Source organism: Macaca fascicularis, chromosome 7, assembly GCF_037993035.2.
Source record: "Macaca fascicularis isolate 582-1 chromosome 7, T2T-MFA8v1.1".
NCBI lineage: Eukaryota > Metazoa > Chordata > Mammalia > Primates > Cercopithecidae > Macaca > Macaca fascicularis.
In genome coordinates this window covers 88,232,257-88,252,556 of record NC_088381.1, presented here as the reverse complement: position 1 = coordinate 88,252,556, position 20,300 = coordinate 88,232,257, and the positions used below count along the sequence as shown (strand labels likewise).

The window sequence follows — 20,300 nt, the reverse complement described above, 5'->3', positions numbered from 1 at the left end:
ACCGTTCAGCAGTTTGGGAACTATCTCCATACTCCTCAAGAGCCCAGGTATTTATCAAGATTAATGTTATTGCCAGGGAATTGTTTTTGTCCTGTGCTAGACACCACGTGGAAATGAAGCTTGCTAAAACTGAAATTCAAGTGTTTGGCACTGACAGGATGGGACTCTTGCTTTCCTTCCCACTTCCTATCTCTACCTTAACCTTTCTGCAACTCATTTATTTGTCAATGAAATGAAAAATTTCATATATTTGTCATAAGGACTGATTGAAAATTTAGAAAGGAGGCAGTACTGTGGCTGGTACACACTGGCCTTCACTAAATGTTCTGAAAAGTCCTCACTTGTTTAATGAGGACACATTCGGGGCCTGCCTTACCTGACTCTCTTGCTGAAGGTAACTTCTCTTCCTCCCCAGCGGCGCCCAAGCACACCCTCTGCAGGCCCCTCCCTTTTTCTACTTTGGCCCTCCCCACATTCAACAGGCTCTCTATCAGTTATTGTCAGGGAACAGCAAGACACAAGCGATTTTCTCAAATCCACGATCAAAAGGCTATGTTACCTGTGAGAACGACCAGAAAAGTGACAGGTGAGAGGAGCTAGCACAGAGCCAAGCAGGACTGACAGAGGGAGGGACTTGGAAGGAACTGGGAAGAATAGATGAGAAGAAGGTACTAAAATCATGTGCAATTGGGTGGAGTTAAGGTTGAGAAATTACAGGAAAGAAGGTTATTCAGCAATATGAATAACCTTGACCACCTTCTATATGTCCAGCTCTGTGCTGAGCACTTTGAAGGATTTGAGAACTAGGAGATGTGGTCAAAGATGCTGTCAAAGAACTTGTAGAAACAAAACAAATACAACAGGAATAATTTAGAGAACTGCTCAATACCAAACTCTGAGAGCTGACATGGTCAGAAAAGGCTTTCTTGGGGAACTATGCCTCCAGCTGGATCTTGCAAGGTCAGTGTGATTTTAATTAGTGGAGAGAAGGAAATAAAATATTCCAAGGATGGGGGAGCAGCCAGGGGTTGCAGCAGGAGGAATCTGACTGTCCTTTGCTACTTTCTATCTTATCTTACTCAACAGCAGTTAAAGCCAAAGATGTGAAGTCACTCTTACCTCTGATGATAATAATGGTGATAATTTTCTTGGTGCTTCTGTTCTGGGAAAATGAGGTGAACGATGAAGTAGTGACGTCAACCTTAGAACACTTGCATGTGGACTACCCTCAGAATGATGTTCCCGTTCCTGCAAGGTACTGCACCCACATGATCATACAAAGAGTCATCAGGGAACCTGACCACACTTGTAAAAAGGAGCACGTCTTCATCCATGAGAGGCCTCGAAAAATCAATGGTATTTGCACTTCTCCCAAGAAGGTAGCTTGCCAAAACCTTTCGGCCATTTTCTGCTTTCAGAGTGAGACAAAGTTCAAAATGACAGTCTGTCAGCTCACTGAGGGCACAAGATACCCTGCCTGCAGGTACCACTATTTCACCACAGAGGGGTTTGTTCTTGTCACTTGTGATGACTTGAGGCCAGATACTTTCCTGGGCTATGTTAAATAACTCAAGATCAGCTCCCGAGTCTGAGATCTCTTCTCTCAATGGCATTGGAGCTGGCTGTACCTGAGGCAGACCTGAACCGTGGACATGGGGCAATGCCTTGAGTGGAAGGGGAAGCCACTGGTAATTAATTTATCCTTCCTGTATTGCTTAGTTGGGATTGTTTTATTCTGCTTCAATAAAAGAATCTTTATTGAATTAAACCATAAATTCTACATGTGTTTCAACTTTTTGTCCCTTATCTCTGGGTCGTTTGATGAGAGACAAGACTGAGATTAAGATAAAGTGAATGAGCCACTCACTTTAGATGCAAAATTTAAGAGGGCACCAAAAGACCAAAAACCTAGTAACCTAGATGAATATATTTGATTTCAGTTTTTTCTTTTTTTTTTTTGAGACGGAGTCTCGCTCTGTCACCCAGGCTGAAGTGCAGTGGCCGGATCTCAGCTCACTGCAAGCTCCGCCTCCCGGGTTCACGCCATTCTCCGGCCTCAGCCTCCCGAGCAGCTGGGACTACAGGCGCCCGCCACCTCGCCCGGCTAGTTTTTTGTATTTCTTAATAGAGACGGGGTTTCACCGTGTTAGCCAGGATGGTCTCGATCTCCTGACCTCGTGATCCGCCCGTCTCGGCCTCCCAAAGTGCTGGGATTACAGGCTTGAGCCATGCGCCCGGCCGATTTCAGTATTTTCTTTTTCTTTTTCTTGTTGCCAGGCAGGAGTATGATGGCGTGATCTCGGCTCACCGCAACCTCCGCCTCCCGGGTTCAAGCGATTCTCCTGCCTCAGCCTACCAAGTAGCTGGGATCACAGGCGTGTGCCACTGCGCCCGGCTGATTTTGTATTTTTAGTAGAGATGAGGTTTCTCCATGTTGGTCAGGCTGGTCTCAAGCTCCCAACTCAGGTGATTCGCCCACCTCGGCCTCTCAAAGTGCTGGGATTACAGGTGTGAGCCACCGCGCCTAGCCTTGATTTCAGTATTTAAAAAAAATCAAACTTAATGCAAAAATCTTGGATGCTCAAAATATCTATCACAAAATTTTGAAGATCCAATCTGACAAGGCTAAGATTAGGGTCAGATGAGTTATATGAGTAACATGTAGTGCAGGGTCAGATCCTGGTATTTACAATTTTAACATTTGTTCATCAGGGATTATTTTGCATTAAATTTATTTTCTGGCCAGGTGCGTTGGCTCACACCTGTAATCCCAGCACTTTGGGAGGCTGAGGCAGGTGGATCACTTGAAGTCAAGGGTTTGAGACCAGCCTGGCCAACATGGCGAAACCTTGTCTCCACTAAAAATACAAAAGTTGGTCGGTTGTGGTGGTGCATGCCTGTAACCCCAGCTACTTGGGAAGCTGACACAGGAGGAGCGCTTGAACCTGGGAGGTGGGGGTTGCAGTGAGCCGAAATCATGCCATTGCACTCCAGCCTGGGCAACAGAGCAAGACTCTGTCTCAAAAATAAATAAATAAGTTAATTAATTAATTAAATATTTTCTAAAATTGGTGCATTAAAATATTATTTATCTTGATTATTGAGTTTTTTGGCACCCTCTTAAATTTTGGTCTTAGAGTGGGTGTCTCATTAACCTCAGCCTAATCCTAGCCCTACTGCTAGCTGTAGAAGCAACAGAGGTCACCTCTTAGGGTTTTTTTAAAGATAGCATATACAACTCAAGGAGCATCTGTTTCTGTTCAGCAGCTCCCTTTTTGGCTTCAAATAAAGAAAGGAGCCTGGCTGATCTGAAACCATTTCCCTTAAAGACTTTAGAGAGACACAGATAAGGATTTCCCAGGAAGGGATTGCGACTCTCAGAGCTCAGTGATCTCCTCTTTGCATCTCCAGAAGGAACAGAGCGGACTTTGAGCTAGACTACTAACTCTTTTCTCTTTTCAGTTCTTACAGTTGGACTTACTGCTTAGTTTCCCCACATTCAGCTATAGGCGTAGTATCCTTACAGCTGGAAGGAGAAGGAAGAGAAAGAGAGGCTTCTAATTCTGGGGATTTCATGAAGTCCTCTTCTTCTCTATTCTTTAGTTTCCCTGTCTGTAAAGCGAGGATCTTGAATTAGATAACGTTTCAAGTTCTTTCCAAGTCTATTAGTCTATAATTCTATTTCTTAGGTAGTATAGAAAATGGCTATATTATAGCCATTGTTGGAGGGGAGAATTTGTATTGTGAGGTAGTAAGAAATAAGGGGCGATTGGCAAATAAAGGCCAGATTATGTTGCCACTAATTCTGAGCTATGGCATTTCAATCCTGTATGTGAGAGCTAGAGACTCATGCAGTGACCTAGAGCAGGCATGAGTGGGTCACAGGCTTTGGAGAGCACTCTCTGTCCTGATCTTTTCAGTTGAGAGACTTCAGCTGTTCATTGCTCATTTGGACTTAGTTCAAGGTCATATCAAAGAAGAAGGTGCACTTATGCTAGTTGTTAGCTCTGTCTCTTGTAACCATCAAGTTCTATGTGATTGATTAGATTTAGGAGGGGGAGGTGGGGGATAATCGTAAGTGAAGGACAGTTTGCAACCTTGTGAGCAGGCAACGCTTACTCATCTCATGGCTTCTTCCATCTTAGGTGGCTGTTTTTCAGCTGAGTTTTATTTTCTAGTTCTCTGTGGTAATTCTGTTGTCATTGTTGTCTCCATATAATTTTGGGTGTCACCAGGTAAACAGAGTCCTCAGCATCTGAATAGAAACTTAACAGGAACAGGTAGGTGGTCCCTAGCATGTGATTTGTTGGGTCTTGGTAGCATCATTTTCTGGGCAAAACTCTGAAGTGGATGAAATGCATCCTTTAGGTTCCTACATCTATTTTCTGAATTCTGAGTCCTTTTCCTATCCCTCTCCCTAGGTTTCATTGTCTTTTCCTTCCTTTTCAGTGCTTTTTCTCCCCTTCCTCACCAAACTTCCTCTTTTCTAATTAAAAATATCTTGCAGATAAAAGTATAACTGAGATGAACCAATAGGATCTATCCTCAGAGTAATTTCATTCAACAGGGATCAACACCAAATTCAAATGAATTATGACATTTTAGACATTTGTAGTTTGGGTGTGTGTGTATCTATATTTATCCATCTGTATCTAAATATGTATATACATATATATATATTATACAGATACATAGAATCAGAGTCTCACTCTGTTGCCCAGGATGGAGTGCAGTGGTATGATCAATGCTTACTGCAGTCTCAGACTTTTGGGCTCAAGAAATCTCTCCCCTCAGCCTCCCTAGTGGCTGGGACTATAGGCATGTGCCACCACAACTGGCTTTTTGTTGTTGTTGTTGTTGTAGAGATGAATTCTCACTATGTTGCCTAGGCTAGTCTTGAACTTCTGGCCTCAAGTGATCCTCTTGCATTGACCTCCCAAAGCAATGAGACCATAGGCATAGGTGACTGTGCCTGGCCAGGTATATTTTTTTAATGGGCACCTCTTAGCAGTTTCAGATAAACCCTAGGCAGCTGTGAATGCTGCCCACTTGAAATACATGTCTCAGAAAGACTGGAAATTTCTGCCCTGCTCTTCCTCCTGTTTTTTTTTTTCTCCTCCTGGTCTTTCTGTTTCCCTGTTATCACCTTACTACTGATGTCAATGGCATAGGATATAGAAGTTTAGGAAACAAAATAAATTCCCTATAAATCCCTCATCCTTTCTCCCTTCAAAATGCATCAGGTCTTTGGTCAAGTCATCCTTGGGCACACACACCTGGATGCATATACTTAATTATTAATAATCTATCAATAATCCATTAACCCAATTAAGGCTTATGTGTTCTTGGTGCTAGGTTTTTGCTCTAGTTTCTCACACATACATTTTAAATTCAAATATAATATTTTAAAAGTTCATACATAATAACATCAAATGAGTAGTATAAGAAGGGAATGATTAGAAGTTCAGAGAAGTTGGAAATGGGTTTAGTAGACTTAAGCGGTGATGAAATGTGTAAAATAAAGAATGAGATCTGAACTAGGCTTTGAAGGATTTCAAGAGACAGAAAAGTATAGCCATTCAAGAAAGAAGCTAAGTGGGAAAGATGGCATAGGGGATATTAAAACAAAAAGAGAGTCACACTGATTGACTAAGGCAGGTTTGTGTAGCAAAATAATGGAAAATAAATCCTGATAGGCAGATTGAGATTAGAGCAAGTAGAGCATTGGCAACTGGGCTCAGGGGATCAGACTTCCTACTGTGAGCAAAGAGGAATGTTTCAAAAATTCTGAGTGTCATTGCAAGTTATGTTTTTAGAAAAGTAGTGTATAGAAGAAATTGGAGGGTCAAGAAGGGGTGATTAGGAGGGAAGTAAGGGTAATAATGTAGGAGATCAATGTAGAAGGGATGGAGGCTATAGAGGTGGAAGATAAAAAAGAGGAAAATAGAATCATTCTAAAGAGAGAGAAAGAATTATTAACTTAAATAACCATTCTTTCGGGATTTTCCAGGACTGACCTCAAGTAAAGGATTTCATATACTAGTAAAGTCATGTTATGTTGTTAACAAATAGTGTTGAGAAATTAGTGTGTGTGCAGTAATTACACACACTGAATAAAACCCAGGCAGCTATGAATGCTGCCCACTTGAATTACATGATTCAGAAAGACTGAGAATTTCTGCTCTGCTTTTCTTCCTGTTTCCTTAACATCTACTCTTTAGCACTATGGTAAACTCTTGATTGTTTATACTAACTGGAGGAGTGAAGAACCCAAAACTGTGGATAATTCCATTAAAATTTATAACTGATCCTGGAGTGCAGATTCTTTATCGATCTACAGTTCATTATTTGATTCTGTATGAATAAAAGTATAAATAATCAGAAACTGTGTTTCAGGCTCAAGGAATTTTTAGCCTAACAAGAGGGAGAAAAGATTAACATTAATTGACTAACTAGAAAAATGAAAAAGATCATATAAAATGAAGTGCAACTTAATCTGTGCTGTAGGGTTTCAGAAAACAAAAAAGTCATGGCTGGGTTTTGGTATAGACAGAAAAGATTTCACAGAATAAGAAGCAATGGTGCTGCCCAGGCCATTGAGATTCCGACTGCCAAATGGACACTTTGTTCAGTTCTCCCTGAGCTTCCTTGATTCCACATGGTGTCCTGCATTAATCTCATACAATCCTGTCTACCCCTCTGTTGCCCCTCCTTCCCTCAGTTGGACACAACAGCAGAAACTCCCAGGAAACAAACATAATTTCATTTCCAGCTCTGCAACAAAGTGGAATCTTCCTCTACAGGATCCACTTGCTGAAGGAACTTGTCAAGACAGAACTCTTATGACTGAGAATGGGTGGAAAAAGAAATGAGAGATAGGGAAATGGCGATGTGTGTTTTATTTCATTTTCAAGTGGCTACCATGTGCCAGGTTCTATATATATGAGGCCATAGGAGATACGGTAATGGTGAGGGATGAGTTGAGTGAGAATTGTGACCCACCATGGAGATTATACGCCCCACCAATGAGACGATAGACCAAGGGAAATGGATAAGAAACAAATACTTCGTTGTAGATCTTTAAACATATCACTTTACGTAATTCTCACCATTTTTTTTCAGATGGGGAAACTGGGGTTAAATAAGGTAGAATAAATTATAAGCAGAAAAGCAGGGATTTGAACATGAGTTTTCAGACTCCACAGCTGATCGTGTTTCTATTATATCATAGTTCCATTCACAGATATAAAAATTTTAACCTACATGTAGGGGTTACTCCCAGGAATAACTGTCAGGAGGAAGAAAGAACTACCTCTTTAATCTTCTTCTTATTTTATCTTTCATTTATTGTCTTTACTGCAGAAGAGATTACACTACATCTGAGATGGAGACCTTTCCTCTGCTGCTGCTCAGCCTGGGGCTGGTTCTTGCAGAAGCATCAGAAAGCACAATGAAGATAATTAAAGAAGAATTTACAGAGGAAGAGATGCAATATGACATGGCAAAAAGTGGCCAAGGAATACAGACCATTGAGATATTAATGAACTCGATCCTGTTAGTTAAAAATACCAGCCTCAGCATGTCCAAGGATGATATGTCTTCCTCATTACTGACATTCAGAAGGTTACATTATAATGACCCCAAGGGAAACAGTTCAGGTAATGACAAAGAGTGTTGCAATGACATGATAGTCTGGAGAAAAGTTTCAGAAGCAAACAGATCGTGCAAGTGGAGCAATAACTTCATCCATGACTCCACAGAAGTGATGCACGGGGTCCACAAGGCCCCCAGCTGCAAGTTTGTACAGAATCCTGGCATAAGCTGCCGTGAGAGCCCAGAACTGGAAAATACAGTGTGTCAGCTCACTGCAGACAAACAATTGCCCAGGTGCCAATACCATAGTGTTACCTCATTAGAGAAGATATTGACAGTATTGACAGGTCATTCTCTGATGAGCTGGTTAGTTTGTGGCTCTAAGTTGTAAATCCCACAGAGCTTTAAGACTAGGGTCTTACTAAAGAAGGACCTCTTCATGTTCATTCTTGTTTCTTTCCTTAATATCTACTCTTTAGCACTATAGTAAACTCTTGATTATTTATTCTAACTGGAGGAGTGAAAAATTCAGAATTGTGGATAATTCAATTAAAATTTATAACTGATACTGGCGTGCAGATTCTTCTCTCTCTCTCTCTCTCTCTCTGTGTATATGGGTGTGTGAGGGGGGTGGTGGGGTCGGGGGGTGTCTGAAACAAACTGAATTTCATCCTAGTTCAGCTATAAAGCCAAGAAACAAGAGTCCACCTAACTAGGCAGAATTAAGGAAAGAAGGCCTAAAGCCAATATGGACAATTAAAAACTAATTGTACTGCCAATGATACTATTCAGAAAAATAGTGATGAGTGTGACATATATTATTATCACTACTCTCTTCAAAGGGTATGTGCTCACACATGTGTGAACTGATGTATGCACACAACAAAGGGTCTGCCTGTCCTTTAGGAGATGCCAGAGGAGAAAGATCTTTTGGCTTAGCTGTTGCTCTCAGTGTCAATAGCTCCAGCCCTATGCAATCTCCACTCTTCCACCCCCATCTCTATTTCACAGGTTGCAGTAAAGAGAAGAAAATTCTGATTGTAATCTTTATTCAAGCAAAGTCTTGATACCCTGGGACTGTGGGAGAGGAATGGCAAGCCATGGAAGAATAGAGGAGGCAGAAAGAAAGATGGGAATAGAAAGTCTGTGCCAAGTACCAGGCAGGACTGGTCTTCAACCTTGATGTCTTATGATACTGTAGTTAATTTTGTTCACTACCAGCTATTTTTTTGTAAGCGTTCGTGGTTCATTCTGCATAAAGTATGGGCAGTTATCTTCTTCACTGATGTGTGGCCATATGCTTCTATTCCTCTCCTTAAATCCTCCCTCCATCCTGAGACCCCTCTTTCTTAATGTTCTAATTTTAAATAAATGTATGTAAATGAATGTTATGTTATGGTAACTTCTTTCTTGTACATGATTCTCTATATGTCATTTTCCCCAAACTTTATTATATTTGGTGCAGAATTCTCAATATACTGGAACTGTAAAACATTTACAATCACCCAATATGCAGCATTACAGCAACATTTTTGTACCTTTTAGCTGGCTTTCCCTTGTCAGTGTAGCCGTTGTTTAATCAATGTGGGTTTGGCCAAAGAGGTATATAATTAGGACTCAGTTTGCATTCGGCAGCCAAAGGACAGAGTAATAAAGCAAAATGCTTGGGTCCCAAAGTTCTCTTCTCTGTAGGAGGAGGACTCAGGACCCAGAAAGGAAGATGTGCTTACTAAGTTCCATCCCAGGGGTAGCTCCACATAGCAAGTCTGACACTACCACCTACTCATCAAAAAAAAGGGTGGACTCCATTCACAGTAGAGCAGTCTAAGAAGTCTCCTCTTGTTCAAATTTAGTTCAGATTTGAATAACTTCTTTCCTACAGTAGATTTCCAACTCTGTCTGAGAGGTATGTCAGCCTCAGAGCCCAACTATTTAAACTCTGGGAGAGTTTTCTGTAATGTGTAAGAAAAAGTAAATGCTGCCTACTTCAAACTGAGTACTCATAGCATCCCTCACCAGAAGAGAAAACAAAGACCCAGAATAGCTGGCTCATTTTGGGCCAGGAGCATCCTTTAAAGAGGCTTAGTTAAGACCAAACCCTTCCACTTCTCTGAATGAAGCGGGAGCTCTGGGTTCCAGTCCTTTGGTGCCCTGATGTACCAGGATCTGTGCCGTCATCATACAATGAGGCCTGAGCAAGGCCGAATGTGGAGTGCATGGGGAGTCGGTGCTCCCGAGGGCCAGCACCTCTCATCCTTGAAGCGTGTTACACTTTCGACATCCTGTACATCCTCAGATCCTTCATGAGTATGATGGGCATGAGTTTTCAGATTTTAAAGTACTCAGTTTTTATAACGTCCCTTTTCTGCTCCCATACCGCAGAGAGCTCCTTTTTTTCTTGTAGCTTCACACCTGTTTCTCAGGCTGACTTTCCAGGCCCCCAGTACTCCATTCTCATCTGACCTAGCCTGTCTCCAGTACCTGTCCTATCTCTGCTGTTCTGAGTCTACAGAGCTGGTGTATCCTTGTCTTCACTCCTATGACAGCTTATCTCCACGTGCTTCCTTCTCCCTTTCTCAGTCTGTCATCTCAGTCCACTCAATTGCACAAACTCCACCTGACTAGATATAGTCAAACAAATGTTCCTTGCACATTTTAGAAAAGTAACTGAGAAGTGGGCTGGATGCAGTGGCTCACACCTATCCCAACACGTTGGGAGGTCAAGGCAGGTGGATCACTTGAGGCCAGGAGTTTGAGGCCAGCCTGGCCAACATGGTGAAACCCAGTCTCAACTAAACAAAAATCACAAAACTTAGCCAGATGTGGTGGTGCACACCTGTAATCCCAGCTATTCAGGGGGCTGAGGTGGGAGAATCACCTGAACCTAGGAGGCAGAGGTTATGGTGAGCCAAGATCACACCACTGCACTCCACCCTGGGAGACAGAGCCAGACTGTCTCAAAAAAAAAAAAAAAAAAAAAAAAAAGGCCGGGTGCGGTGGCTCAAGCCTGTAATCCCAGCACTTTGGGAGGCCGAGACGGGCGGATCACGAGGTCAGGAGATCAAGACCATCCTGGCTAACACGGTGAAACCCTGTCTCTACTAAAAAAAATACAAAAAACTAGCTGGGCGAGGTGGCGGGCACCTGTAGTCCCAGCTACTCGGGAGGCTGAGGCAGGAGAATGGCGTGAACCTGGGAGGCGGAGCTTGCAGTGAGCTGAGATCCGGCCACTGCACTCCAGCCTGGACGACAGAGCGAGACTCTGTCTCAAAAAAAAAAAAAAAAAAAACAAAGAAAGAAAGAAAAGAAAAATAACTGAGAAGTGAATAAGTGTTACATCCCTTAGCTGAAAGAAAACATTAGAGAGCATGAGATGGGATGATAAAGGAGACGGACCCAATTTTAAAAGGGTCATACAAGGGAGAGTCAGGTAGGAGAAGGAAGCTGAGGATGGACAGAGGATGGAAGGATACAGAGGTGTGTGAAAGACACCAACAGCGGTTGTTTAGCCTAAAAGGAATACCCTTCTTGTCTCTAACCATTCCCTCTGTTTTCCCAAAATAAAGTGTACTAAATATCTCTTAAGCAACAATTATGAGGAAACAAGACCCTGGCCTCAAGTACCCAAGATGGTACTGAGGGAAGGAGGACCTTTGCCACATCACCAGTAAGTCTTCATATGTTCTATGGGCGGGGTTCATCATGCCTTCCAAGAAAGTCATTTCCACTCATTGAGATTCAATTTTCTTATCTACACAAGGAGGAAACTGGATTAGGTCTGGATTCTTAGGCTTAGATGTGCATCGGGATCACCGTGGCAAAGCTTTCAGGTTGCCCATCCAAATCAACCCACCTTGCTCCCAAGGCAAAAGGATGCAGTGAGGCACAGGATGCCCAGCCAGACTGACCTTCCCAGTCTCTGTGAGCAGAAGTAATTCATGCTGCTTCCGAGTTCAGGTCTTACAACACAGGACTGGCCTCCTCGGTGATTTTTTTCTTCTCAACAGCTAGATCGCCAAAATGGACAGAAGTGTGCCCCAACTTTAATCATGCAGATAATGGTAATGTCCTAGAAATGGCCCGAACAGTAACATGCAAGGAGGCCACATCCCTGAAGAATTGTTAAGCACAGTTATTTTGCTAGCCTGGATTGCTCATTTGGGGACTGTTATATGAGATTAAAATATTGATATATATTTTATCCACTATACTCTGATATTTCATTCCATGAGTTTAGCCTTATTCTAACAAATTCAATAGCTTCTGGAGTTATTATAAATACAACTCCCTGGGCCCTAATCCCAGAAATTTGGATTCAAAGATAGGACTATAGCATGTGGTCTTTTCTAAATGCATTAGGTTTGTTGATGTGCTGCAAAGTTTGAACACTACTGGATTAGATGAAGTAAAAGTTTTCTTTTTAATCATAGGACATTCTAGTCCTGATGAAGGAAAAAAGGTTACTGGCTATATATTCAGAGCTTTTGAAGACAACACTGAGGCAAAATAATTCAATTTAACTCAAAGAGCTTCCACCTCCTACACAGTCTCCCAGAACTAGCAAGGCAGTCCTTTTATACTGAAAGTCCTTCACTATAGGATACATCTGTGGGCAAACGCAAGATCACTGTAAGAGGAACTCATGTTTCCAAAACAGTCACAAGTTAAAAGAGGTGTCACACACATGAATTGCCTCCTTTTCACTCCAGCAACCAGAGGACTGGCTGGTTTGGGATAAGATGGCTGTTTTAAATCCTTAATCCTTCAGGTTTCAAAATATGCTAAACTTATTCGAAATCATATACAACAATCATTACAAAGATGTTTAATGGTAATAATAATAATAACAATGGAGCTTTTATGATGTGCTAGGTGCTAGTTTATTTAGTTTTTATTCTCAGAACAACGCCCAGGAGGCAAATACTATTATTATTCCCCCTTTAGTGATGAAGAAACAGAAGCACAAAGACTTTAGGCAATGTACAAAGGTCACCTGTGTAATAGGTGGTCCCCCAGGAGCAAACGAGGATAGTCTGATTCTGTAGGCCATGCTTTTAGCCACTCATTTTTATTTGATGGAAAAAAGCAAACTTGCTTATAACCATACAGAAAGATAAAGGTAGAATGTTTCCTGAAAAAAATTCTCTTCACAGGATTGTTTTGTGGATTAAATGATTAATTTAATTATGATTAGATAAGGACACTGTGCTAAGTAGATAATTGAAAAAAAATTTGATATATCAAAAGGATTGATATCTTTAATACATAAAGAGGTCATCAGTTTAATAAGAAAAAGATGTAAATGTAATACAAATTAAATAAGGGGCTATGATAGTTTACCTACCCAATCCACACAAATAAGAGTAAAAATATAATGTAGTGGGGGCACTGGTACAGGAAGGGGACATTCTCATGCAGTCCTCCCAGGAAAGCAAATAGATGCATTTGCTGTCTTTCAGGACAGTTAATGGGGCTTAGCAATGTGAGCTAAGCACCATTCCAGTTTCCAGGCCCTCTGCACATTTGGCTACTTTGCTTCCTTGTTGACACTCCCCTCTCCTCTTAAACCTCTTTAGGTAAGAGACTTGCCTCAGTCAGCTCTGGCCGAGGTGGTCTTTGAGGTGGCATCCTCATTAGAGGCTTGAACAGGCCCTGAGGTTTGTCTCACATAGGGTCAAAGGGCATGGCCACAAGAGCTGGCCGAGCTTCCAGGCTCTGCTGCTATGCATGTGTTCCCCTTGTCCTCCCCAGCTCAGGCTGTTCCAGGAACCCCATGTTCTCTATGAGAATGTGGGCTGAGCTGTCTGACCTGTCATATTAAATGTCCCTTCGGCGATCTCTTCTGGGTACAGGAAACAGATGCCTGTTAGAGGAGGAATATGAGGTGGGAGGCAGGGTTGCGAAGATAAAGCCTTGACCCTGCCCACACAAAGTGTGATCACTTGCCCCTTCTTTATACCTCTCACCTTCTTGTTTCTTTTCTTTTCTTTTATTTTTTTGAGACAGGGTCTCACTTTGCCACCCAGGCTGGAGTGCAGTGGTGTGAACACAGCTCATTGCAGGCTCCACCCCATGCTCAGGTGATCCTCCCACCTCAGCCCTTCAAGTAGCTGGGACCACAGGCATGCACCACTACATATAGCTAATGTCACCTTTCCCCTTTTACCCTTTTATATCCCTTCCTCCTCCAACTTCCATGCTCTCTTCTCTTGACTAGCTTGTGCCCTCAATACACAGCTCCCTTTTGCATACTGCCATGACTTTTGTATTCTATTTTCCTTTTAGGCTTTGCACTGTTCAATTTTATGTGTTCTTTTCTGTGTGTCTTGCATTCACACTCACTGTTTGTATAAAGTGACAAGTGGGACAGATTTCTGGAGGCAGGCCAATTATAAGACTTTCATTTAAAGGCCGATATTCAATATGTCTTGGTTTCAGCCCCTGTGGGAGCAGTCCACACACTAATGCAGGGCTTGTGGAACATGGGGGCCTAAACTGTTTCGCTGAGCGACATCATCTAGACCCATAATCGCCCTCTCTGATTCCCCTTTCCCTCTGGTAGTTCTCTAATCCTGATCCCCTTCTGAGTGGTGTCCCCACTGTGCCCAGCTCTGGAAAGTCTCCTGCTGGGAGGGACTTCATTCACATGCAAACCATGTAAATGATTTGTAATTTACAATTCTACCAGCAATCTAGGAGAAATTCAGTTCCTCAACATTCTTACCAATACTTATTAAAGTTAGTCATTTTAATTTTAGACATTCTGATAGGTGTCTATTGGTATCACATTGTGATTTTAAGTTGCACTTCCCTAAAGACTAATGATTTTTGAGCATCTTTTAAAATGTGTTTGCCATTCATACACCTTCTTTTTTGAAATGTCTGTTAAAATATTTTGCCTATTTTTAAATCGCATTATTTGTATTTTTATTGTTGAGTTTTCTGGATAATAGTCTTTTATCACAGATACATGCTTTGCATCTAAGATAGATGTGTAGTATATACCAGTTTTCTCGTCAATGCTGCTTTAACAGCATCCCACAAGTTTTGCTATACTATTATTGTTTTCATTCAGATCAAAATATGTTCTAACTTCCCTTTTGGTTTTTTGTTTGATCTATGTTTTGGCAGAAAATGTGGTATATCCTGGTGGATGTTCCATGTGCACTTTAAAGGAATGTGTTCTCTGCTATCATTGTGTGTTCTTTAAGTGTCAGTTAGGGGAGGTTGATTGATAATGTTGTTCAAGTCTTCAATATTCTTGCTGATTTTCTGCCTTCCTGATTTACCAGTTATTGACAATAGATATTGAAACCTCAGGCTGCAATTATGGATTTGTCCATTTCCCCTTTCAGTTCTTTCCATGTTTGCTTCATGTAATTTGAAGCCATGTTTTCAGTGGCTTGAGCATTTAGAATTGTTCTGTCCTGTTGATTAATGGATCCCATTATCATTTGAAAATGACTCTCTTGAGCCCGGGTAATATTCTTCCTTCTGAAATCCATATAGTCTAATATTAATATAGCCACTCCAGTTTTCCTTTGACCAGCATTAGCAAGGTGTATGTTTTCTTTTTCTTTTTTTTTTTTTTTTGAGACGGAGTCTCGCTCTGTCGCCCAAGCTGGAGTGCAGTGGACGGATCTCAGCTCACTGCAAGCTCTGCCGCCCGAGTTTACGCCATTCTCCTGCCTCAGCCTGCCGAGTAGCTGGGACTACAGGCGCCCGCCACCTCGCCCGGCTAGTTTTTTGTATTTTTTAGTAGAGACGGGGTTTCACCGTGTTAGCCAGGATGGTCTTGATCTCCTGACCTCGTGATCCGCCCGTCTCGGCCTCCCAAAGTGCTGGGATTACAGGCTTGAGCCACCGCGCCCGGCCAAGGTGTATGTTTTCATATCCTTTTACTGTTAATTTCTTTGTGTCTTCATATAATGTACATTTCTTGTAGATAGTGTATAGTTGAGTCTTATCTGTAACTTACCACAGCCTACTTTCAACCTATATTACTATTTATTTTATTTATTTTTTTAAGAGATGGAGTTTTGCTCTTGTTGCTCAGGCTGGAGTGCAATGGCATCATCTTGGCTCACTGCAACCTCCACCTCCTGGGTTCAAGCAATTCTCCTGTCTCAGCATCCTGAGTAGCTGGGATTATAGGCATCAGCCATCATGCCTGGCTAATTTTTGTATTTTTAGTAGAGATGGGGTTTCACGCTATTGACCAGGCTGGTCTCAAACTCCTGACCTCAGGTGATCCACCTGCCTCAGCCTCCCAAAGTGCTGGATTACAGGCCTGAGCCACTGTACCTGGCCCCCAACTGATATACTACTTCTACAGCATAAGAACCTTACAATAATATACTTCTATTTCTCTCCTGTCAAATTTTGTGCTGATATTGTCATGTATTTTACTTTTATATATGATGTAAACCACATTACACCATATATAATAATTGCTTTTTTTTTTTCCTCTGAGATGGAGTCTTGCTCTGTCACTCAGGCTGTAGTGCAGAGGTGCAATCTCAGCTCACTGCAACCTCTGCCTCTCAGGTTCAAGTGATTCTCCTGCCTCAGCCTCCCCAGTAGCTGGGATTACAGGCGCCCACCACCATGCCCCACTAATTTTTGTATTTTTAGTAGAGATGGGATTTCACTGTGTTGGCCAGGCTGGTCTAAAACTCTTGACCTCAGGTGATCCACCCATCTCGGTGTCCCAAAGTGCTGGGATTACAGGTGTGAGCCACTGCACCTCGCCAATAACTGCTATTTTAAAGTCAATTATATTTTAAATAAATTTAAATAATGAGAAAAATCACACATAGTTACCATTTGTAACATTCTTTCTTCCCTTGTATAGATGCAGAAATCCATTTTCTTCCTGCCTGTATAATTTTTTAAAATACATCTTGCAGTGTGGGTTTGCTGGTGATAAATTCTTTGTTTTGTGTTTATTTTGCCTGAGTTTTTGAAAGATATTTTTGCAAAGTATAGAATTTGCAGGAATTTTTCATACTTTCAGAACTTTAATGATGCTTTTGCATTGTATTCTTTCTAATATTATTTCAGATGAAAAATCTAATGTCAAGTTTATCCTTGTTTCTCTGATCATAACATGTCTTCTTCTTCTTCTTTTTTTTTTTTTTTTTTTTTTTGAGACAGAGTCTTGCTCTGTTGCCCAGGCTGGAGTGCAGTGGTACTATCTTGGCTCACTACAACTTCCACCTCCTGGGCTCAAGCCATTTGTTCACCTCAGCCTCCAGAGTAGCTGGGACTACAGGCATGCTCCACTATGCCCTGCTAATTTTTGTATTTTTAGTATAGATGAGGTTTCACCATGTTGGCCAGGCTGGTCTCAAACTCCTGACCTCAAGTGATCCACCTGCCTTGGCCTCCCAAAGTACTGGGATTACAGGTGTGAACCATCATGCCTGGCGCTGACCATAATATGTCTTTTATTTGTAAGATTGGTTCTAAGGTTTTCCCTATCACTGTTTTCTCCCCGTCTCACTTGGAGCACGATATACCTTGATGTATTTCCTTCATGTTTTGTTCTTGTGACTTGCTGAGATTTTTGCATCTGTGAATGTATACTTTTCATCAAGTTTTGAAAACTTTTGGCCATTATATCTTCAAAAAATTTTAATTTCCCCAGTTCTCCCCTTTAGAGACTCTAGGGCTACTTGCATTTATTGTATACTATTTTTTCTCACGCAATTTCTAATCTGCCACTAATCACAACCAGTGTATTTTTTTTTTAATTCCACACATTGTAGTTTTTGTCTCTAAAAGTTTGATTTTTTTTTTTTTTCAGTCATCTAAAACTCAACCCATTCTTTTGCCTATGTAGAACTCAACCCATTCTTTTGCCTACGTGGTAACTGTTTCTCTGTTAATTCTGAAATTTGTAATTGCTCTGGTTCGGTTTCCATTGACTGATTGTTCTCCTCATAAAGGTTTGTGTTTTCCTGCTTTTTTATATGCTTGGTAATTTTGATTGGATTTCAGATGTTTTGAATTCTACATTGTTGGCTTACCTTGTAGGAATATTTGTATATTCCTATAAATCTTCTTGAGTGTTGTTTAAGGATACGTTTAAGCTACTTGGAACCACTTGGATCTTTTTGGATCTTGATTTTATGATTTGTTAGGTAGCTCTGAAGAAGCACTTAGTCTGGAGCTAATTATCAACCACTACTAAGGAGAGACCTTCCTGAGTACTCTGCCTAATGCCCTATTACATTTTACTTTTTCTAGTATGGCTGGTAGGAATAGCCACTATTCCCTCTGATCCTTTTAGATGGTTCTTTCCCCAGTCTCTGGTGATTATCTTCCACATGCGATCAATAGTCCACTGCTGAATGCCTGAGGGGAGCTGTATTAGTCAGGGTTCTCTAGAGGGACTGAACTAATAGGATAGATAGATATATAAAGGGGAGTTTATTAAGTATTAACTCACACAATCACACAAGATTCCACAATAGGCCATCTGCAAGCTGAGGAGCAAGAAGAGCCAGTCTGAGTCTCAAAATTGAAAACCTGGAGTCTGATGTTTGAGGGCAGGAAGCATCCAGCATGGGAGAAAGATGTAGGCTGGGAGGCTCGGCCAGTCTAGCCTTTTCACATTTTTTTTCTGCCTGTTTTATATTTTAGCCCCGCTGGCAGCTGATTAGGTGGTGCCTACCCAGATTAAGGGTGGGTCTGCCTTTCCCAGCCCACTGACTCAAATGTTAATCTCTGTTGCCAACACCCTCATAGACACACCCAGGATCAATAATTTACATCTTTCAATCCAGTCAAGTTGACACTCAGTATTAACCGTCACAGGAGCTCTGTGCAGATCTCTAAGGTTATGTCTTGATGCAGCTTTCTCATTTCACATATTCTATCCTAGAGGTTCAAGTTTCATTGGCCTCTCAGTTGCATGTCCTGAACTGAGGTAGTCTGAAAACTCTAAGTTTACTCTTTCTTCACTTTTGCCTAAAATCTCTATAGACAGTAAGCTGAGTGATCGTAGGGCTCACCTTGTTTGGTTCTCTCTCTCAATGATGAGTGTGTTTTGTTGCCTCAGGTTCAGTGTCTTGAAAATAAGTTTTAATGCTTTTTGTTAGTTTTTTATACTTTTGGGTGGGGAAGTAAATCAGGTCTGTATTATCCGTCTTGGCTGGAGATGTTCCTAGTTTTTTCCTTTCTTTCTTTTTTAATTAATACATAATAATTGTATCTACTTATAAGATACACTGGATACTTTGATACATGCATACAAAGTGTAATATCAAGTTAGGGTAACTAGGATATCCACTACCTCAAACATTTATCATTTTTTTGTGTTGGGAACATTCCAAGTCTTTTCTTCTAGCTATTTTGAAATGTACAATAAATTATTGGTAACTATAGTCACCCTACTATGCTATTGAATGCTAGAAATTATTCCTTCTACTTAACTGTATTTTTCTACCCATTAACTAGCCTTTCTTACCTTCCTCTTCCACCCTTTCCCAATCTCTGGTAACTGTCATTCTACTTTCTGCCTCCATGGGATCAATTTTTTGGGCTCCTGGATATGAATGAAATGTGCAATATTTGTCTTTCTGTGACTGACTGATTTCACTTCACAGAATGACCTCTAGTTCCATCCATGTTGCTGCAAATGACAGAAGTTCATTGGTTCTTTATGAATGAATAATATTCCATCATTTATATATATTACATTATATTTATTTGTTAATCAGTTGATGGGCACTTAGGTCAACTCTGTAACTGGGCTATTGTGAATACTGTTGCAATAAACATAAGCGTGCAGATACCACTTTGATATATTGATTTCCTTTCTTTTGGGTATATATCCAGCAGTGGGATTGCTGGATCATATGTTAGTTTTATTTTTAGTTTTTTGAGGCACATCCACACTGTTCTGGATAGTGGCTAGACTAATTTATATTCCCACCAGCAGTGTATGAACATCCCCCTTTCTCCACATCCTCACCAGAATCTGCTATACATTTTTCTTTTTGATAATAGCCATGTTAACTAGGGAGAGGTAATATCTCATTTGAGGACTAAGCTCTGATTTTTTTTTTTTTAATCTTACCCAAATTCCTATTTAAGAGGTCTGGGGAGTCATGCCCTACAAACCATAATTTCTCATTAAATGGGCTTTATTTAACTGTATATATCGTGGCTTACTTTCCAGTCTGACTCTGGCATAACATTATGAGACAAGGAAGAAAACAAAAATATTTTATCCCAAAACATGTATTAGTCAAGATTCCCTAGAGGGACATAATAGGATAGATGTATGTATATAAAGGGGAGTTTATTAAGTATTAACTAACATGATCACAAGATCCCACAATCTTGCAGACAAGATCCCACAAGTCTGCAAGCTTGAGCAGCAAGGAAAGCCAGTCTGAGTCTCAAAACCGAAGAGCTTGGAGTCTGATGCCCGAGGGCAGGAAGCATCCAGCACGGGAGAAAGATGTAGGCTGGGAGCCAACGCCAGTCTCACCTTTTCACATTTTTCTGTCTGCTGATTAGATTGTGACCACCAGATTAAGGGTGAATCTGCCCCCCTACTGCCCACTGACTCAAAAGTCATTTTCCTTTAACCACACCCAGGATCAATACTTTGCATCCTTCAATCCAATCAAGTTGACACTCAGTATTAACCGTCACAAGTCCACCCCTTGTCAACTTGAACCCATACACATCTC

General features: G+C 41.2%; 2 protein-coding genes across 2 annotated transcripts; both read left to right on the top strand.

Moving 5' to 3' along the window:
- The first annotated feature begins 471 nt into the window (after nucleotides 1-471).
- RNASE12 (ribonuclease A family member 12 (inactive)) lies at nucleotides 472-1,775 on the top strand. The gene is made up of 2 exons (XM_015453497.3): nucleotides 472-586; nucleotides 1,087-1,775. Exons 1-2 carry the CDS (start codon nucleotides 553-555, stop codon nucleotides 1,566-1,568), a joined length of 516 nt encoding a protein of 171 aa, XP_015308983.2. The 5' UTR covers nucleotides 472-552; the 3' UTR covers nucleotides 1,569-1,775.
- Nucleotides 1,776-7,368: 5,593 nt separating this feature from the next.
- Nucleotides 7,369-7,984, top strand: RNASE11 (ribonuclease A family member 11 (inactive)). Its single transcript, XM_065547560.1, has one exon. It carries the CDS (start codon nucleotides 7,385-7,387, stop codon nucleotides 7,982-7,984), a length of 600 nt encoding a protein of 199 aa, XP_065403632.1. The 5' UTR covers nucleotides 7,369-7,384.
- Nucleotides 7,985-20,300: the final 12,316 nt, after the last annotated feature.